Here is a 20,239-nt window from a genome sequence, read left to right on the forward strand (position 1 = left end):
CTCTATCAGCAGAAAATCACCAGTATAATTTTTTTCTTCTGTTTGACAGGATGCATAAAGTATAGTACAAGAATGTCATAGACTCCCAAATTGACCATTTTAACATTGTTACTTGATGGCATTTGGTTGGTCTGACCAATACTACCTAATACAAGTGTAGCATACCAGCTATTTTTTCAAAAGGAGAAAAACAAACAGTATTTTGCATTTCTCATTTATCAGGCAGACAGATATGGATGAAGTGCCAGTTTTTGCTTGTAGTTTGTTTTGTTTAACAGCAATGAAGATATAATGCCCAAACAAACAAAAAACACTGCGAAAACTGAACTCATGACCAAACAAAGCAGTACAGACAAATATGTATCTTTTATTATTTACTAAAACTGACTTTATTTGAAGTCCCTTTCATAAAGACATTGAATACATTTGCTAGACTTTACATTTAACAGAAGACTATAGCTATCCAGCTTCAGATATTCCACTTCTTGAATGACAATGGCATCAAGTTTGTAAATGATTCCCAATGGACACAACATGATCATGGAGAATGACTTTGAAATGTTTAGCTACGTGTCCCCTGTCAACCAAATAATAGTCAAAATAAAAAGTTAATATGATGATATCACAACTCAATATCCCAATGCACTGTAATAAGTGATCAGCTCTGAATTTACTAGAAATCTAAATTATATACAAACAAGTTACAGGTAATTAGATCTGACTGAAATTTGACAAGTTTTGCTTGGAAAGCTAACAATATGAATGATTATCCCTTAATCTGAATTGCACATCACTGGATGGTTATAATTGCAGTTTTGTTGACATTGTAAAATAATAATAAATATAATATATGTAGGGATCTCTATAGTTGATCTTCAAATCAAACAAGTTTTAGATGTCAGATAGAACCATATTCCAAGCAACATATCTGTACCCTAAGGTAGAATAATCATTTCTTTTAAAACATAAAATATCAACGGTCGGTAGATTTTGAAATATAAGAATGAACTTTACATGTACATCCTGCTTTCAAATCTTTAGTGTATATATATATTCCATTAATAAATATCTTTTAATCATACCCAATACTATTTCATTTCATATATGGTAAGTAAGTTAAAATATGTGAGATGTAACCAAAAACAGTTCCTGTAAGAATTGTACACATTGACAATAAAAGGTAGAGGCCATTACAATTTATTTGAAAAGTATAAAATGTGAAGCAGTCAGAAGATCCCAAGAATGTGACAAATGTAGACAGATAAGAGCACCAGCTTGGCAACATTGATGCTAGCAAATTGTCATTCAGTTTGTGATGCATATTGCTATTGTTTTAAGATTTCTTTCAGGGCATTACTGCCAGATACAGGTGTCGACTGTCCTGAGTTGGAAGCACTGCCACTTTTGTCTCCACTATCTACTATTGGCATGGGTGTAAACGTAGGCAGAGTTGCTACGACTGGTTTCATCAGAATGTGAGAAGTGCTATCCCCTCCTGGCTTGGCACCAATCATTGGTGTGTGAGGACTAAGAGGCGGGGCTGTAAATGGATTGAATGATGGCCTGGTAGATTGTATCTTCTCTTTTGTCATCTCCTCAACAGGCATCTTGACCACAGCATTTGGTGTTGACTCAAATTTGAGGAAACTCACGAATGACTCAGTAAAAGACTAAAAAGAACATAATACAGAAAACATTTCATGAAGTGTTACCATTATATGTAATAAGAGTTGTGGACATCAGTCAATGATAAGATTCTGATGATAACAGTTTTTCATTTTAGGTCTTGGCAACCTCATCAACAACATTTCCTATTTCTATTAATTTTTCATGTCTAGAGGTAAACTGATATCTCAAAAGTTCTCAAAGTGATTCTGATGCACTCCTTACAGCACAGCGTTCCTAGCCTTCTTTGCACAAGGACCCCATCAGGCCTGCTAATTACTAAATGGGTAGACAAGACGTTTGGCATTCTTAGAAGAAGCAGTAGTAGTTGAAGCGCCAGATTTAAAATATAGACAGAAAGGTTGATATTATTATTACACTGACAACATTTGATGGCTTCTTCTGGTACTACTACTCAAATATTCATCCTTGCTATCTTAAAATAAATCAACATTTATTGATAATATAGTCTTACCGAGTCTAATGGTTTGGTTCTGACAGGTGAAGAAGGTGGAGTTGGGCTAAGAGTCAGCCATCCTCTAAGCCATCCACCAGAAGATATCAAACCAACCTAAAATATCAAAAAAAAGTAATTAAAATATGTTAATTCTTGGTATCAAAATTTTCATTCATTTATTTATACTTTTACTAGGATATGATTTTGACATTTTTAGTAGTGTTTAATTCCACATTTCCATTCAGATATCCAGTGCTTATTGAAACCTTTGAAAGAAGTATGAGTTAGGTGGCATTCATATCTGTGACAAGCATGTTGTATAGACATCTTTACAAGTCAGAAAGTATCTAGAAAGTCCACATAATTGCACATTATATGCAGTCATTATTGTGGAGTCATGATTGGTGAATGGTTAGAGTGACCAGCTTGGAATCTGCAGGTTGCAGGTTCGAGCCCCATCACTGCCATTTGTTTCTGAGTTGCTAAGTCCTTGGGCAAGATTTGAACAATGATTGTACCTCAGTCCACCCAGCTGTATAAATGGGTACCTGGTAGGATAGAGGTTGCAATGTGAATGCTTTAATCATATGGGCTTATAAAGGCTGCAGTGGATTGTATGCTACCAGGGAGTTGAGGAAGCATAAAGGGCCATTGTGCCGATATAGATCTGAGCCTAGGGGTAATAATTGTAAAGCGCTTTGAGCAGAGTGGGAAAGCACTCTATAAATTAAAAACTACCATTATTATTATTATTATTATTATTATTATTATCATATCAGATACTCACTTTTTCCATTTCATCATGGTCAAAGTTAAGTACACGGCTGATAAGTCTTAGGACTTCTGTCTGTTTTCCTTTTGGTGTACTAAAGTATCCAACAAGCAAGTTTTTCACAAGAGGTCTGATAAAATAGAAGAAATTAATTAATTTATGTCATAAGGAAATGTGATCTGCCAGAGTTTGGAAGATAGGAAATTAGAATTATTTGATGATCTATGGCGAACAATGCATGAAACTACATTTGATATACCAATAATAATATTGACTACAACGAAGATACCATGACATGATAAATAAAGAAACATGAGAATATTATTGCTGACAGTTGATCGTTTGCTGTTCTTTTTCATTATCAAGAGACCATATCAACTTCAGGGTGGTATACCAATTACCCTGTATGTGAAGCATAATTGATACAATACTACAGCAGACATGTTTATCAATCACTGAGGCTGAATGGAGCATGAGTGTGAGAGTATTCAGCAAAGATGCATCCCTTTACTTTACACATTATACTATCTCAAGATTTGACACTAAACCAAAAGTAAATATACCATAGATGAAATGAGGGTAAGTCAATTTTGGACACTGAAATCAAGAACAGATGTACTGAAAACACTTACTTGTCAACCTTACTGTCACCATTGTTCTCATAACGTTCTAGTTTAGTATGAATTGTTTGCATCTCTTCCTCTCTCTTGGACACTATTCAAAACAAGGAGTAATTAATATGGATTAACCTCAAATATTTCACTATGAATTGTTGAGATGATTTGAGATGACACAGTGGGAAGCTAAATAAGCTTAAAATGCAGAATATTAATGAATATGTCTATGTACAATGTACTTCTGAACTCTTTAAAGCTCTTTTCTAAGTTACACTATATCATATGTTCAGATTGGTTTGAAAATAGGTCTCTACAGCCCTATAACAAACTATATCTTCAAATAACATAACAGAATATATAAACAATGTCATTTCAGTAAATGTTATCGGACAAAGCATGTTTTCATGAAATATTGGAGTATACATGTATGACCCAAAATGGTACTTTACCTTCATTTTTAAGTCTTCTGATTGTGTCATCTTTCTTGTCAAGTTGCTCTGTTAATCTTGAAGCACTGTCTAAGGCTTCTGTGGCAGCATTCAAACGTGCCTGCACAAAAACAAAATCAATGTTTTAAACATGAAGGATTTTTACAAAGAAAACAATTAAGGATGTTTAAAATCAATCATGTGAATATCCTGTGCACATGATTCAAAGTATAATTTGTAAGTAACTTGCATAGTAAAAGACAAATTATGTATGGGCAATTGATTAATGTAGATGGCACAATTTTATTCACTTTATATACCAGTATACCACTGACTTACCTGCAAGTCAGCATTCTGTTGTTGATACTGGTCAACTCTTTGTTTACTTGTTTGGGCATCACGTTGATACCTTTCCATCTCAGTAGCATACATAGCTTGACTCTCTGTCAAAAACAAAGTATATATTGAAATAAATACCTGGTAAGATGATGTGTTTCCACAGAAACTGTCTAAACTCAGAAATTTTCCATTTGACTTATGTGTATCTGTATGTATACTCTTATCTCATGGGTGACTATCTTCAACTTTAATTTCAATCTCTTCCGAGAGATTTAGTATGTTAAACAATTGAATGATAATTTGGAAGAGAGATGTAAGGAAAGTGTCGATCTAGGATTTTATGCAAGGTTCAATTTGTAAGATAACAAGAGATGATTTTGATTTTTTTTTTCTTTAGTTTTCAATCATGGTGAAGGTAGTTATCACTAAATAATCAGATCAAGGTGGGAATCTTGACTAGACTAGTTCAAACAAAGCCAACAATTCACAAACCTTGCTGGAACTGTTCCAAAACTGATTGAAGATTGGCCAATGATGCTGCATACTGTTGGGTCTGTTCTTGTGCAGCGGCTACTTGCAATACAGCTTGGTCTCTCTGTGAAGCTATGGCATGCAGCTCTTCTTGTAAACTTTCCACTTGTTTATTTACTTGTTGACTATAAGTAAAATGGAATGATTAAAAGATCATGAAGATAAACCTGCAATATATAATGTACACCAGTTGCTCAATGTTGATGTCTATGTGTATTATTATCATTATTATTGTATTATCTATTACTGTTTTACTTTATAAACAATTGTCCTTTCTAAGTTTCATCTTTCTCATTTAATCACAATCACTGAACTTCACATCTGATTACCACAAACAATGTACCTTGCACTATGGACTGCATTGTTATAGGCTTTCTCTTCTGCAACAGCCAGTTTATTCCTTAGTTCTTTTTCCCTATCTTCAGCTAGGAGTGCTTCTTTTGTGTAACCTTCCTCCACTTCCAGCAGATGTTGTCTTAGTCTGTCCAACTCCTTTCCTCGTCTTTGTTCTTTCTCTCTCAAGGTGGTCACCTTCAAAGAAAGAAATAAACCTTATGTTATGATGTAGCTTATTAATATCGACCACATTGATATAGATTTGCTTGCAATATCTATATACAAGTAAATAGTGATGCAATGCATAAAGATACAAAGATACACCCAAAACAGGACCGGTATACTTTTTTTATGAATGACAGGCTTAGTTGGTATTTCTTGAAGATTAATGGCAGTAATAATGTTTGAAATGCAGCCCTTTCTTTTTAACAAACCAACCATATCTACTCATATTTGAGGGAGATGAATACACCCTGCTAGTGATGATTTCACAAAAACACCTGATGATAAATTTTGTTATGGTTTCTGTCACTTCAGAGAATGAGCAAAGGCATGGACAAATTCTGATATTACAACTTTATCTTACCTCTTGCTGCAAAGATTCAAATTCAGTATACCGCTGATTGTATGCCAGAATGGCTTGGTCCCTTTCATGTTGAAACATTAAAGCTTGTTGCTGCATTGCTGTAGATTCCTTCATCATCCTCTCAACTTCACCCTGGTTACCTTGATCTTTTTCCTGCACCAGTCTAGTTAATGTCTCTGACCTTTCCCTCAAGGCATCAATTTCAAAATCCTTTTCTTGGATAATTGACGACAATCTGTTCAAAGTTTCTTGAAGTTTTTGTGCCTCAAGTCCTCGTTGCTGCACACTGTGCTCATATTGTTGCTCTTTCTGTTTCAATGCACGTATTTCACTTTCCATTCCCCTTACTTTAAGGAGCCAACTTTCATTTTGTTGTTTCAGAGTGTTATTCTCCCTTTCTTTTACACGTATTTGTTCAACTGTCCTATTCATTTCATCAACTTTACTTTGCAGAGCAATGTCTCTGTCCTGTATAAGTTTATTCTGTCTTTCAACATTCTGTTTCAGAGTTAAAATTTCTTGTTGGTTATTTTTCACCAACTCATCACTGGCATGTCCATGTTTTTGATAAGTTTCAGCTTGCTGCTTCAAAGAAGCTATTTCTCCTGTCCGATCTTTGATAATGCTATCTTTCTCTTGAATTTGTTTATTTTGTAAATCAACCTGATGCTTAAGAGAACTAATTTCATCAGATTTGGTTTTAATAACATTGTCTTTATCTTTCATTTCCTCCAACTTATTTTGCAAAGTTTTCTTTTTATCATTTAAGTCTTCCAAAGTGTTCCTCAGGGCATTGTCCTTTTCTTTCAGATTCCTATTACATTGTGAAATAGTTTGTTTTAATGAAGCATTTTCTGCTGTATACTTTTTAATTCCTTCATCTTTGTCATGCAAACTCTTTGCCTGGAATTCATTTTGTTTTCGCAGTGATTTGATTTCAGCTTCTTTACTTTCCATCACCCTGTCATTGACCATAGCTGTTTCAGCACTACCTTGTAATGCCTCTCTTTCAACTTTCAAGTTCATGTCTACCTGTCCTATAAGTCTTTCATTTTCTTCCTGTAGATGACTGATTGTAGTTTCTCTCTCCTGAACTAGCTGTTGTAGATGCTCCTTTGCAGATTTCTCCATCTCAACAGAGTCAGCCTTTGAAAGCAACTCATCCCTTGACTTTTTTAGCCTTTGTACATCTTCCTGCATTGTTTGATGTTTTTTCATCATGTCTTGTACTGTGTTTTCTTTTTCCTGAATGGTTTCAAGCAGCTGATTGTACTCTTCTTGGATTTTAGCATGCTTAGTTTCTATAGCATGCAAGTCATCTCTTAGCTTAGTGTATTCCTGTTGAAGCTTGTTGTGTTTTTCTTCCCATTCATGTCCTTGTTCATCCATTCCTTCTCCATCGATGACATCTCCATTCATTTGATTATGAATGTGAACTTCAGCCTGATCAGCGATCGCCTGGTCAAATTTACCCTGAAGCTGTTTGTATTGTGTCTGTTCTGCAGCCAGAAATCCAAGTAGTCGCTGTACTTCTTCATAGTAACCAATACTTTCTTGATGCTTCTGAGTAAGACTGACAATTAACTGATCTTTCTCACTTTGAAGGATGGTGTTCTGTTTTTGAAGTTCAGCATTGGAATGTAAGAGACTGTCAACATTGGGACTATCACCTGGATTCATCTGCTGTAGAACAGCCATCAGAGAGTCTGTCTTCTGTCTCATGGATTCTATTTCAAGGTCTTTATCTTGTATAATCCTTGACAGTTTCTGCAGGGCTTCTTTGTGCATGTCATTGTTTGGACCTGCAAGTTTATGACTCAGTTTAACATTATCTTCTTGTAGTTTATTGAGAGCAGCACTTCCTTCTGAAACTGCTTTCATTAATCGATGTACTTCATTCTTGAGATTGCTACATTCTCTCGTTTTTTCGTTCAGAACACTCATCATTTGGTTCCTTTCTGCTTCAACAGTCTTCATTCGTAGTTCTAATTTGTCCATGTCAACAGATGATAAGCTTCCTTGTTCTGATGGTGAATTGTCTTCTAACAATTTTGTGAGTGATTTATTTTGTTCTTTCAAGTTTAACATTTCTTCATCCTTATCTTTGATCAATTGTGTATATTTTTCTTTCTGATCAAGGCCAAAACTATCATTGACATATCTATCCTGTACTAGTTCTGTGTCTTGAACAACAGACATTGTACTTTCACTCTTGGAGTCCAGTGTGATATTCAGATTCTCAATTTCTTCCTTCAAGTGATGGATTTCATTGCCCGTTTCAATTGCTTTTTGTTGGAAGACAGCTATCTTGTTCTCTTGATGTGTCAGTGTCTCTTGGTTTTCCTGGAGATTAAGAGACTGTTGCCAATTTTTCTCATTCAGTTCCTCTATACATGTGCCCTGCTCTGACAACCTGTCGTTTAAACTAAGGATCTCATCATTCTTTGCTGTTATCTCTTTTTCCTTTCCATCAATCTGGTTCTTGAGCTGATTAATTTCAGATTCTAAGTCTGTCATCACTTCTAATGTTCTTGTATCTGCATTTTCAGATTCCTTTTCTTCCTTCAAGGTTTGTATTTCCTCACTCAGAGTATCACACTTCTCTTTATACTGGGTTAACACTGCTTCAGTATCATTTAATTTCTTTAACAGCTCTTCCATTTCTTGCAATTTTTCTTTGTTATCTTCAACACACTTTTGATAGTAGGCACTCTCTTCTAACAGTGCACTTGTCTCTGGGCTTTCAGATGCCATTTCTTCCTTCAACATTTTAATTTCCTCACTCAAAGCATCATTTCTCTCTTTATACTGGTTTAACTCTGCTTCAGTTTCATTAACCTTCTTCTTTAACAGTTCTTCCATCTGCTGTAGCTTTTCTTTACCATCTTCAACACATTTTTGATAATAGGCATTCTCTTCTGCTAGCGTCTTGATATCCTGATCTTTATCTTTTAACATTTCAGTAAGCTGCTGTTGATTTTCAGATGCTGAATTAAGAGCATCTTTGGCATGCCTTGCATCTAGCTCTAGATCTTCACACCTAGCTTTTAATTCAGCAAGTTCAGACTTCTGTTCTTCATTCCTTTTTACCACAGTTTTATACTCTGACTGCACATTTTTCTCTTGACTTGTTTGAAGGTCTTTGATGGTTTCTTCGTATTCTTTTTCCTGTTCTCTTAGTCTGGTCTCACTCAGTTTCAGCTCCGCAGTGAGGAAGTCATTTTCCTTGGTCACTCTTACTACTTGATCCTGCATCTCACTAATTGACTGTTCCATGTCTTTGACTTGCTGGGAAAACTGATCCACAATATCTTCCTTCTCTCCTGATGTAGTTTCCTGTTCACTGGCCATTCTGACCATTCTTGTCTCCATAGCTTCCAGCTGATCATTCAGTTCATTCAGTAGTTCATCTTTCTCATTTATAGTTATAAGATTATCCTCAATGGCATTCTTCAGCTCAAGAAACTCTGTTGTCATTTTCTTTTTAATGTCATCATGTGTCTGTATCTCTACCCTTGCTGAGCTCAATTCATTTTCAAGTGTTCGTACTTGCTGTATCAAGTCAGAAGTGTCCGGAGCAGCTGTTTGTTGTAATTTCTCATTTTCCATCTGCTTTGACCTCTCTAGATCATCTTGAATTGACTGTAATTTCTCAGTCAACTCAGCCTTGGAATTATTCTGCTCCTTTACTTCTTGTTCCTTGTCATTGAGCTTGTTCTTTACAGCATCCAAATCTTGCATTACACTATTTCTTTCTTTGATAACACCTCTCAATTTTTCACTAATTTCTTCCATTTCATGTACATGCATAGCATTCATCATTGCAAGCTTTTCATGAGTACTTGCAATTTCAGCAGTTGTCTGTAGCTGCTTTTCTTCAATTTCATTCAACTCTTCTTTCAAACTTTTGTTGTCTAGGTACATCTTCTCGTTTTCTTTCAGTTTTTCTAATGCCTCTTTATAATGACCAGCAATGTCATCCTAGTAAAGGAAACAAGAAAACAGAATTGGTATATTTCTTTGAAATAAATAATACATGTACATGGCATTTCATAAATGTACAAAACGTATCAACCAGAACTACTGAACATCTTTCAGAGTTTACAGGTAGTATGTGTGTGTTCTGCTCGATTTGTATGCTACATGTTATGATAATCTAACTCAAAACAAATTCATGTTGGTGAATGCTAAAATTTGGTACAAGAACAAACCTTTTCCAAAATTAGTTCCTCCTTCTCTTTCTCACATTGAATAACAGTGTTCTCTAGCATTTGTATTTGTTCCTGTAAGTTCCCGCTATCACTTGGTTTCTGTCTGTCCATTTCAAGTAAGGCCTACAGTACATGAATAAATATCAACATCAACATATCTTTACTATATCCAAAAGGGTAAAAGGTTAAGTGAAGGGAATCTACACAACTTAAACAAACTTCATTTTCTATAACATTCTGATTAGCTTTCTTCGAGTATCATCACCATATCACATAATTATCAAAATATGACATGTATGGGTTTTTTTTAAAAAGTATTTGACAGGATGTAAAATAGTAGCATTGCAGACATCACCATGATAAATATGTTTGATCATTTATAATGTGGAATCTGTGTTATATTATGTATCATTTCATGGGGATATATTAAATCATATTGGTATATACACATTAGAAACTTGTTGCTGTTATATAATCAAACTTCAAGTTCATGCATTTTATATATTTTTAATAATATGCAAGTCTTGATAGTACTTTATGGTACATATTAACCAATGTTTGTAGTTTCATGAAAAAAAGTTATCTTTATAACAAATTGAGGTCAGAACTTGCCTTCTGAGCAGTTAAGTTTTGGATGGTCCGTTCTTTCTCTTTTAACTGGCTTCTCATGTTCATTAAGACATCTTCCAGTGCCTGTTTCTCCATATCAAAATCTGCTTTCACCATTTCAAAATGTTCAAGCTGTGACTTGAGAACATCAGCAGCTTCAGGGTGCTTGACTTTAAGTTCTGCAAATATCGCTGAATCATCAAATTCTCCATCAAAACTAGTGACAGTAGAATTATCTGTATAGCCACCACTTTGTCTGGTTCGATCACTTTCTGAACTGAAGTCAGACCTATCAGCTTGGTAGTTTTGATCTGAAACCGTGTCATTGTGGTAGTCTCCCTGTGGTAATCTGTTGGCCTCAGCAAGTAAATCATCAGTTTTTGTGCTACTGGTTTCAACATTTACTGCCCTTGCCATACTCTCCGTCTCACTGTCACCTGAACACTCCAATGTTCTATCAGAATCACTGAGAGCAACACCACTCTTATCTAACTGAGACTTCAGTTTGGATATCATGCCCTCACAGCTCAATTTATCATCTTTCAGACTTGAGTTGGAACACTCTAATTCTTTGACAAGGCTTTCTAATTTATTGACCTGTTCCTTCAAGAGATTATTCTCACTTTCTAGGGAATTCATAATTTCACCAGTAAGTTCTTGATGCTCACTACTTCCAATGTTGGTGACAATATCCTCCGTCTGATCTTTCACTTGTTCATGAACAGCTTCCAAAGAGGCAACAGCCATTTTGGTACCAGACATCTACATCAAAGGAGAAAACTTACACTTAGCTTTTCAGTGTGGGTGCAATCAAATATTAAACTCCCAGTTATTCTTCTATTCACCTTACTTGACTTGCCAAAGGAAAAAAATAGACCATTTATGGGTTTCTCATAATGCTTTCAACTCTACACTGTACTGAATAATGACAACTGTAGACAATAGACTTCTTACTGCTTTGTATCTGAAGGTAAATTAATATTTCTCATGACAGTCATTTCAAAACGTATCATACTTTTACTTACTACTGCATTAACTACTTGAGGTAAACATAACACTTATTCCCCTTTGCTTAATATTTCTGATCAGTCCAACATTTGCATGCTATGAATCACAAACATATCTGTTCCATAAAAGCTAACTTCTAAAACAGTTTTTAGGGTGTTTATTTTATAATTCATCTATCATCTAGTACATGTATTGCACCTCTTTTTACAAAATATGTAAAGGTTTTCTTTTTTTTGGCAATGAGTTACTAATGCACATGTGCAACATATCCAGTATGTTTGTCATGGTAATTTTAGAATCACTGTATGTTATTCACATATTTTGATGTTGTCAAACCATATTGCTAAAATTACACCTACAAATTTTCCTGTGGCGCTTTTTTGAAAACACTTTTACCACAATTTTCTACACACTTTCAGAAACCATAAATTCTATGAGTGCTTTAATCTTAAATGAATTTTTTTAAGTTTATTATTGTTGTCATCTGATTTTTACCCTTAGGTGCATATTGAATCAAATACAGCACTTCAGCAATTTATAATATCATTGTATTTTCAACATTGCAATACTTTTACCTAATGTATCTCCCTGATAACATTTCAAGCCATGTTGTGTCCATCAATAAAATGCCCATGTTACCACATAATCATTCTAGGACTGATTTTTTTAACCATTTCTCTGAACTTCTCTACCTATTTGTATACTGGTCATTCTATTACCTTTTGATGAATTTATGAGTATACAAAGACTCCATATATAATGTATACACATAAATTGACAGCCAGCCAGCCAGGCACAGTTATTTTGAGACTCATTTAGTGACAACACTGTTGTTTGTCAGCTATATGACAAACTGACAACCTCCATGTAAAATGTAGTTATTACAGACTACCTTGGCACCAACACATCACACACCTGAGAAACCCATTCATGGACTTTAAGCAAAAAAGATGACATTTGTCTGGCAATATTGTGCTTAGAACATGGGCAGTTACAAAATATTGGGGTCAACCTACCTGTTCTCTTATTTCTATCATCTGGTTAACAAGTTCTTGTTTTTCATGAAAAAGTTTGGCTGATTGTTGTTTGGCCCCTGATGCAAACACCTTTCGGGCTTCTTCAAATTCCTGTATCATTTCACAAGCATGGGCCTGTGTTACATTGAGATTTAAAGATATCTGATTTCAATACAGATAAATGGGCCTCATATCTAAGGTACTTGCTACTCATGCAGGGGTTGCCAACAAAGATTGGATTGACCAAAATGTATTACAGGGGTTATACATTAGAATGGGGGATTAACATCCAATGTTTTGTAAAGTGCCCATGTCCATAGCAAATGGTGAAAATTATTGCCACTCTTATACATCACCCCAATCACCCATATACTCTTTAAAATGTACCGACCCTCCAAAGGGAAACACCAAAATATAGATGTGATAGGGTGAAAGGGTTGAGGTAAACTACAATAAATAGGTTCATTCTTTGTTCAGCATTCGTAAGTCCAGCAACCAGTCAGTTCAACTCAAGACTGCACACCTAAACCAGTCATGCATACATGCATTTCACTTTAGACATTGTGTCATGCATTACAGTACCTTCAGACCTACCCTTTTTTCGCAATACTTACATGACTTGGGAAATATTCAAGCTTTACATGAAAAGTTGATTGCAGAAACCACTAATTTATAACAATAATTATAATAATTTGTACTATTGATTTATGATTAGTATGACTATGGTCATAATAATCATAACTGTCAATATAGTGTCTATATCAGTTTAAACATAAGATTTCATACTGTGCAAAACTATGATTATCTGAAATTAATTTGCAGAAAAGACAAACAATCAAACATCTTGCATGATAACAGTCACTGGGTGTTAATAGCTGATGTTATTATTAGTGGAAAAATGAAGGAAAATTACTGAATACTAGTAGATTTTTTAGTCACAGTCAAGCATTACACTTCAAAATGCCTCCGGAACTGACTGGCAAAGCACAATATTACAAGATAAGAAATAGAAAAGACAAGACTGTACGTGATTATCATCCAACTGGAGTAAGAGTCGTTGTTTAGTGGAGTGTAACTCTATCCTGACCTGTTCATTCTCTTCATTGGCTTCTCTCAAATCAGCTTGAGCTTCTGCAACAAGAAGTGACAGATTTAGTGATGAGCCCTGAATAACTGAGTTTACGTTAATGAATATCTGATCATGCATTTTTGTTATTTTTCAGTAGAATGCCAAGAAAGACTTTTCTGTAACAGAAAGACATCTTGAGACCTTACATGTACATTGTAACACACATATAATCAAAATGCCATGTAAAAATATCTGATGGTGTACTTACTTTCAAGTTCCTCCTGTAGTGACATAACATTAGTATTTCTACTCTGTTCCAACTCTACAGCCTGTTCTTGTACCATATGATTTGTCTCTTCCAGCTGACTTGTCAACATTTTATGCTCTTCAAGCAGATTTTCAAATTCCTTCATCAATTTCTGCTGGTTTTGTTTCAAATTCTCACCATCCTGAAGTAATTCATGGTTTTCTCTCTTCAGGTCTTGTACCTCATCCTCTTTTCCCTTTTTAGCTTTCTGAGCACTTTCAACATCCTTTTTCAGTTTTTGGTTGACTTTGTCTAGCTGAGATACCCTTCTCTCTACTTGCTGTAACTTGTTTTCCAATTCATTCTTCTCATTCCTAAGTTTTCTAAGCTCCTCAAAACATCTCCTTGGACTTTCTGGAGGTTCATTAGCTTCATCCCCAGAGTAGATTTGACTTTCAAGTTCTTCTATTCTCATCTGATAGTCTTCAATATCTTGTTTGTGTCTCCTATTGTGTAGTGATAACTTTTGAGAGTGCACATCTTGTAATGTGGATAATTCATGTTGGTGTTCATCAATTTCATTAACAAGCCTCTTTTCCAGGTCCTTTGGGAAGAACAATAAGTTTAAGTTTAAGTTTAAGTTTATTCATTTTCTAAAGTGCCTTTGCTATTTAAAAAAATATTTAAACAATACATGAGGGAAGTTTACTAAATCAGTCACACAAGCTACCATGGTAGTTCAAAGATCATTATTGAAACACTGTACATTTTCAATCTCATCAGAGGCACAAAATGTGAAACGTCTATTGATACGTCACTGTATTGGAAGGGGGAATGGTTTGCTTAAAATAGTGTAACCACAATGTGTAAAAGTTTGCACATTTTGTGCAATTGCACTGAAATTTGTACTACCGTATTCTTCCACTGAAGAAAAGGTGATATTACAACTTGCCTATAGGAATTTTACGTTCCCTTCAGGAATTTTCTCAGTTTCACATGCTCTGACATTCACCTGTAATAACCCTATGGCCTTATAGCAAAAAATTAGTGTGTTGCCTGGATCAAGCTTTGTCGACTTATTATTTCATCTTTACTGTGCAACATTTAAATCTCTGATCCATATACCTTACAAGTTAAATAACTGAGGTTACATACTGGCTGACATGTTCTCCACCAATACAAGTTATTTTGACTAATTCAACAACGTTTTGGAAACTAAGATATCCTCTATTTCTGGAGTGTGTTGTTTACAAATAACACATCTATCCTTACAGCTGTGCTATACACTTATGCAGCACTGTTGAGTCACTTTGACAGTGATCATAGATAGCTAACAAATAGGAAGTACAAAGTTGACTGTTACAGTGAGCGTAAGCAATAATAAATACAACAAAATAAAATCATGTTATTCTTGTAATTGGTGTTAACTGGTAGAAAAACAATTCTATCTTATGGACTTTAGATAGGGTCAATGGGTCTGCAAGGAACATTGATAACATATTATGTTATTTGGGGGTCAACATGAAAGAAAATAGTCCAAAACAGCACACTTACCTTAATTTGCTTTCTTAATTCACTTGACTCACTATTGCCAACATCAATATCTTCACCGCCCATCTGGAATGTTGTCTGAGGACAGTTATAACAATATGCAGGAGAGATAATTACTGTCTGTATGTCTTATAATATATACACAATGTGATTTGTGAACAATATTATTATGTCACACAGCAATGAGTGTTTATTTTTGCATGTGTGTTTGTTACTGTTTTTTAGTATGTGGAAGGAATCGTTATTGAGAAGTAGGCAACACTAATATATCATTCACATTGATAATGGTGCATACTTGATGGTGAGTGTTGTCTTGCCAGCACATGCTAGTAGTAGTATATGAGAGTTTAAAGTTACATGTGATTTCAATTCTACTTATCAAAACAACCAAAACCTTTTGAAACCATTGTGCAACTGTTCTTTCATTCATGAATAGCATGTCATGTCATGTCAGATAATGTTGCATAAATGATCATCAGATGAGTTTGTTTTGGTATACCTGTTGATCCACAACTATGTGTGCCTGTTGTTTCAGTCTATCACATTCTGCCTGTACCCGTCTCAATTCATGACTTAGTCTATTGATTTCAAACTGTGATGATATGACATCTCCAAAGTCCTGGTCATCGGTCGATATATTGGAAGGTGTTAGCATAGATGTGGATGTGCTTGTAGATAGAGGGGCAGCCTTCATCATGTTGTCATGGAAATCTTGCATTGCATGCTGTTGCTGTTTTAGTTCTTTGATCTCATCCTGCATGAGGATGAGTGAAAATAAAGAAATTCAGATTGACAGAGAATGGAAGTGTATGCTGTGTCATACGTGCATGTGACCATTTTTGTAAAATTTTGTCATTTGTAAGACAGTAGTGTAAAAGACACACCAAAAGCTAATGACTGTGAATACATTTATCTAAGTGAATGTTAGCAGCAGTGACTGAAGTACAAGTGTTATGATACACATAATTAATAAATACAGGTTTCTTTGTGTTTTAACTTGAATCGATGAATCACTTAATTTCCTTGGTTGGGACATCTTCCATTTGTTTGAAAATTCACTGAGCATAAAATTGTTAGCCAAGTCTTCATAACCATGTATTTTATTGTTTTACCCAACTAGACATATACAGACACCTTCATTGTACACACCCTTACTTGAACTACAAGTAGATAAGAAGACAAAATGATTTGTGATAGTGTGGAAATGATCTTCTAATACATATAGTAATATCTACTCACCTCTTTTTGCTGTATCATTGATCTGTACTGGCTGGATATGCTGTTGATTTGAAGCTCAGAAGACTCTGCTTTCTCTTCTAATTCTGTATTCAATGACTTCAGTCTATCCACCTACAGGGAACCATCACAGATGTCAGTATTAAACACACTCAGTGTTTCTGCTAAGGTTTGGGAACCTCAGTTACAGAGGAGGGAAATCAGACAAAACTTGCACACATTTCCATGTATATATAATTTTGGTGGGGAACCCAGTAAAATACCTGGGGAATGCTGGTAGATTTAACCCATGCCAAAAACATTGTCAGCTACTAATTATGTGACAGAACATACGTGTCTAAATGCAATCCACAAATTTTTTATCTAGCCTTTAGATGAAATCTAATGTTTTGATACATGTTATTCAGTCATAATAATGGATTATCTGCCGCTTAAGAAATGGATTTATTTTCATTAAACAATACAATAATTCATATGGCTAAAATAGTGTTGATGAGTTATTCCTGCAATTTGACATTACATTTAGGAATGATTCAGACCACTAATTATCAAAAAAGACTATTGTCTTTCAAAGTATTCTCAATTACATTTACAGTGTATACAGATCCATTTTGTCAATTCATGGCTGGAAACAATAAATGATGATCTACTATTCAAATGTTTGTCATTTCATGATTACTTTACCTCTGTTTTGTGGGCTACTATCTGAGCTTCCAAATCCCAAATTTTCCTGTGTGCCATCTTTAACTCTGTTGGGTGATCTACAATGAAGAGAAAAATACACAACTAAATATAACTATTACATATCTCTGAGGTAAGTCAACAATGGTACAAATCATTGACCTACATAATTGGGTTTGTTAATTGTGAAACCAAGGTTTGAGATTCATAAAACTTTCCTTCAGTTATACATTATTCAGCATAAACATTTGAATTCCTTATCATATCAGACAACAATGTGCTCTAAACCCAACTCCTGCCTGTGGCCATTATCTTTTACATGGACTTAACTGAAGAGGGTTTTATGGGGAATGCTACTGAGCCATTTTCAAATATGAGTTTATACTTTCACAAGTAACCACAGCTTACTGAACTCATGTCATCACATGAGAAATCCAAGTATATCAATTGGTATACGTGTACTGTACTAGATATTCTCCACAGGACTGTGCTACAGATGCTGAACTGTGTATATATTGACATGGCTGCCTTAGTAGTTAGTCACTAAAGTTCCAACATTTACAGGCTTAGTTAATATAGTGACGTGTGGGATACTGTATTCTACTGGTATAATCTTCTGGTAAATTCTATATGAAATGATATGATTTTTTTTTCAGTTGAGCATGCTAATATAATTATAAATCAGACAAGGTCTTAACTGCTAGATCCTTGGGCAATTCTGTTACATGTAAAAGTAACCACAGGTCACATAGTGTCAAAGGCACTGTCATGGGCTATACACCAGGGGTACTGTCATCCTCTGCTTTTTTCAGCTACGCAGTGCAGATCAGAGAGGTCTTATCACAAGACTTATTATATAGATACCTCTATATGATCACCTAAGTTTCAGCAACATCTTTATATTTAACCACTACCATAGACAGAGAGAGAGAGACAGTAAATTTGAAATTTTCACAAGGGATACTAGCACTTCCAATCATCTACATACCTTATCAGACAATTTTGCAAATACTAGCATTGTGGAGTCATTCAACTCAATATATAAAATTATAATTATATATTGCAAATTACACAAATAATCTGTGTATATATTATTGTTGTTCTGTTGTTGATCTTGGAAGTTATTTTTGGATTTCAAATAACTTACAAGCACGTCAATACACGTTTGTTTGCAATCAATGTCTCTCTCTTAAAACTAAAACCTCACGAGTGAATCTTTTAGAAAAATATGACAAACCAGAACGGAAGTTGGAGGCATTCATCTACCCACCACGCATACAATTTGTATCACAAGTCGAGTTTGCTCCTCTGCCTGCATGTCGACTTCAACATCTAGCCTCTAGACCTGTACAGTATTATAGGGCGTAACACATGAATTTGACTACAAAATCCAGTATGCAGTTCGCTCCTTATTCAATAAACCATAATTCTCTGCATTAAACAATACAGAATGGGTTCCCATTACCCCGATTTCAATTAAAACTATAACCGATTTACTCACCACTAACTTCTTCTGTGCCCTCGGTGAGCACATCTTTGGCATAGTCCGACAGCTGACCGGTAAAATTTTTTATATTGTCGCGAAAATTGTCTCCAAACCAGGCCATTCCTTAGACTGCAAGACACCTGACTAACAAACTTCAAAATATTTCACTCGACTACAATTTACATTGAAATATTACGAAACTTTTTGGAAACAACTGTGATATCAATTCACACTAAGCCCGACACTGCCAACTCGACGGCCGCCATTTTATGCAAATTTCATGTGTGTCATGAACCACTCAGGTTTGTCTATTTTCTCCCATGCATGCCATGTGTCATGTGTGTCGAGCTTTTACATTGTATGTACATGCATCATGTAGACTCTAACATTGTAAAGCAGAGTTGTAAAGCAAATGGCATAGACGATTAATCATGGTCACTTGGATAACAACTTGATTAGCAAATGAGCAAACGTTCAGTATAGATTTTTTAAAGATGGAGAAAATTTATGTGCAACATATTGATTATTAAACAAAGTGAAATATTGATGTACACTTTGATATTATAATTTTAAATTTCAGCCTTTAAAATCAAAATGTGTATGCATATACATATATAGATAAGACAAACAAAATAACTAGGGGTCTATTTATTTATTTATTTATTTATTGCATCCCTTTTGTATCAGGGGCTCACTAAGATTGTTAGGAGCAGCACTAAGAAAAAATTAAAATACATACACTACTAAAAATATATATATACCGCTGTACATACATATGTATTGAGCACTGTTTACTCCAGCATAGACATTATATTTAAAAGGTACCAAGTTATATATATATATATATATATATATATATATATATATATATATATATGTTCATGTCATAGTTCAATTTGTGATACTATTGTTTTTTGTTTCAATGTTGATTTGTGGCAATTAATAGCATTATATCATAGCCCGTTTACAGTGCTTACAGTAATCCCTTCAATTTCTCATATGATATGAGATACTGAACGGAATGAGAAATTGAACATTGAATTATTACTTTCAGGTAATAACTTTATTTGAAAGTTTGTTTGAAAGAGATGAAAACTACTGAAATATGTCAGCTTCACTCACCTAGTTCAGTTTACCATAAAGCAAGCCCACAAACATAACATGTTTGAATGTTGTATACTGTGAAGATTATGTATATCACATATACATCTCATCATTACTAATTTCGAAATATTTCCTTTGTTGTTGTTGTTGTTGTCGTCGTCGTTAATTTATGCAGAGAAGTAATTATCATACAAAAGACAGTCTACAAACATTGGAGTGGTGGCAATGGTATCATGTAAAGTATATCACACCATCAACTCCATATGACAGAAAGTATCGATAGTCAAAAT

At 34.7% G+C, this 20,239-nt stretch overlaps 1 protein-coding gene across 1 annotated transcript; it reads right to left on the reverse strand.

The window, feature by feature from the left end:
- Positions 1-393: 393 nt before the first annotated feature.
- Positions 394-18,966, reverse strand: LOC144447187 (thyroid receptor-interacting protein 11-like). The gene is made up of 20 exons (XM_078137094.1): positions 18,861-18,966; positions 17,363-17,439; positions 16,682-16,792; positions 15,942-16,196; positions 15,446-15,520; positions 13,913-14,495; positions 13,603-13,706; positions 12,576-12,710; positions 10,555-11,313; positions 9,943-10,065; positions 8,624-9,712; positions 5,732-8,425; positions 5,153-5,340; positions 4,771-4,934; positions 4,279-4,382; positions 3,961-4,060; positions 3,527-3,608; positions 2,910-3,024; positions 2,141-2,236; positions 394-1,670 (listed from the first exon to the last, which is right to left on the reverse strand). The coding sequence occupies exons 1-20, from the start codon at positions 18,964-18,966 to the stop codon at positions 1,326-1,328; spliced, it is 7,305 nt and encodes a 2,434-aa protein (XP_077993220.1). The 3' UTR covers positions 394-1,325.
- Between the last annotated feature and the right edge of the window lie 1,273 nt (positions 18,967-20,239).

This window comes from Glandiceps talaboti, chromosome 2 (assembly GCF_964340395.1).
Source record: "Glandiceps talaboti chromosome 2, keGlaTala1.1, whole genome shotgun sequence".
Lineage (NCBI taxonomy): Eukaryota > Metazoa > Hemichordata > Enteropneusta > Spengelidae > Glandiceps > Glandiceps talaboti.

Bases quoted from the DNA above. Each gene is read 5' to 3' on its own strand.
- LOC144447187 (XM_078137094.1), bottom strand. From the start codon at position 18,966: ATGGCCTGGTTTGGAGACAATTTTCGCGACAATATAAAAAATTTTACC. The intron at 16,793-17,362 runs GTAAAGTAATCA...GGTTCCCTGTAG, and splicing joins TAGTAGCCCACAAAACAGAG to GTGGATAGACTGAAGTCATT. The intron at 4,061-4,278 runs GTAAGTCAGTGG...GTTTTTGTGCAG, and splicing joins AACAGAATGCTGACTTGCAG to GCACGTTTGAATGCTGCCAC.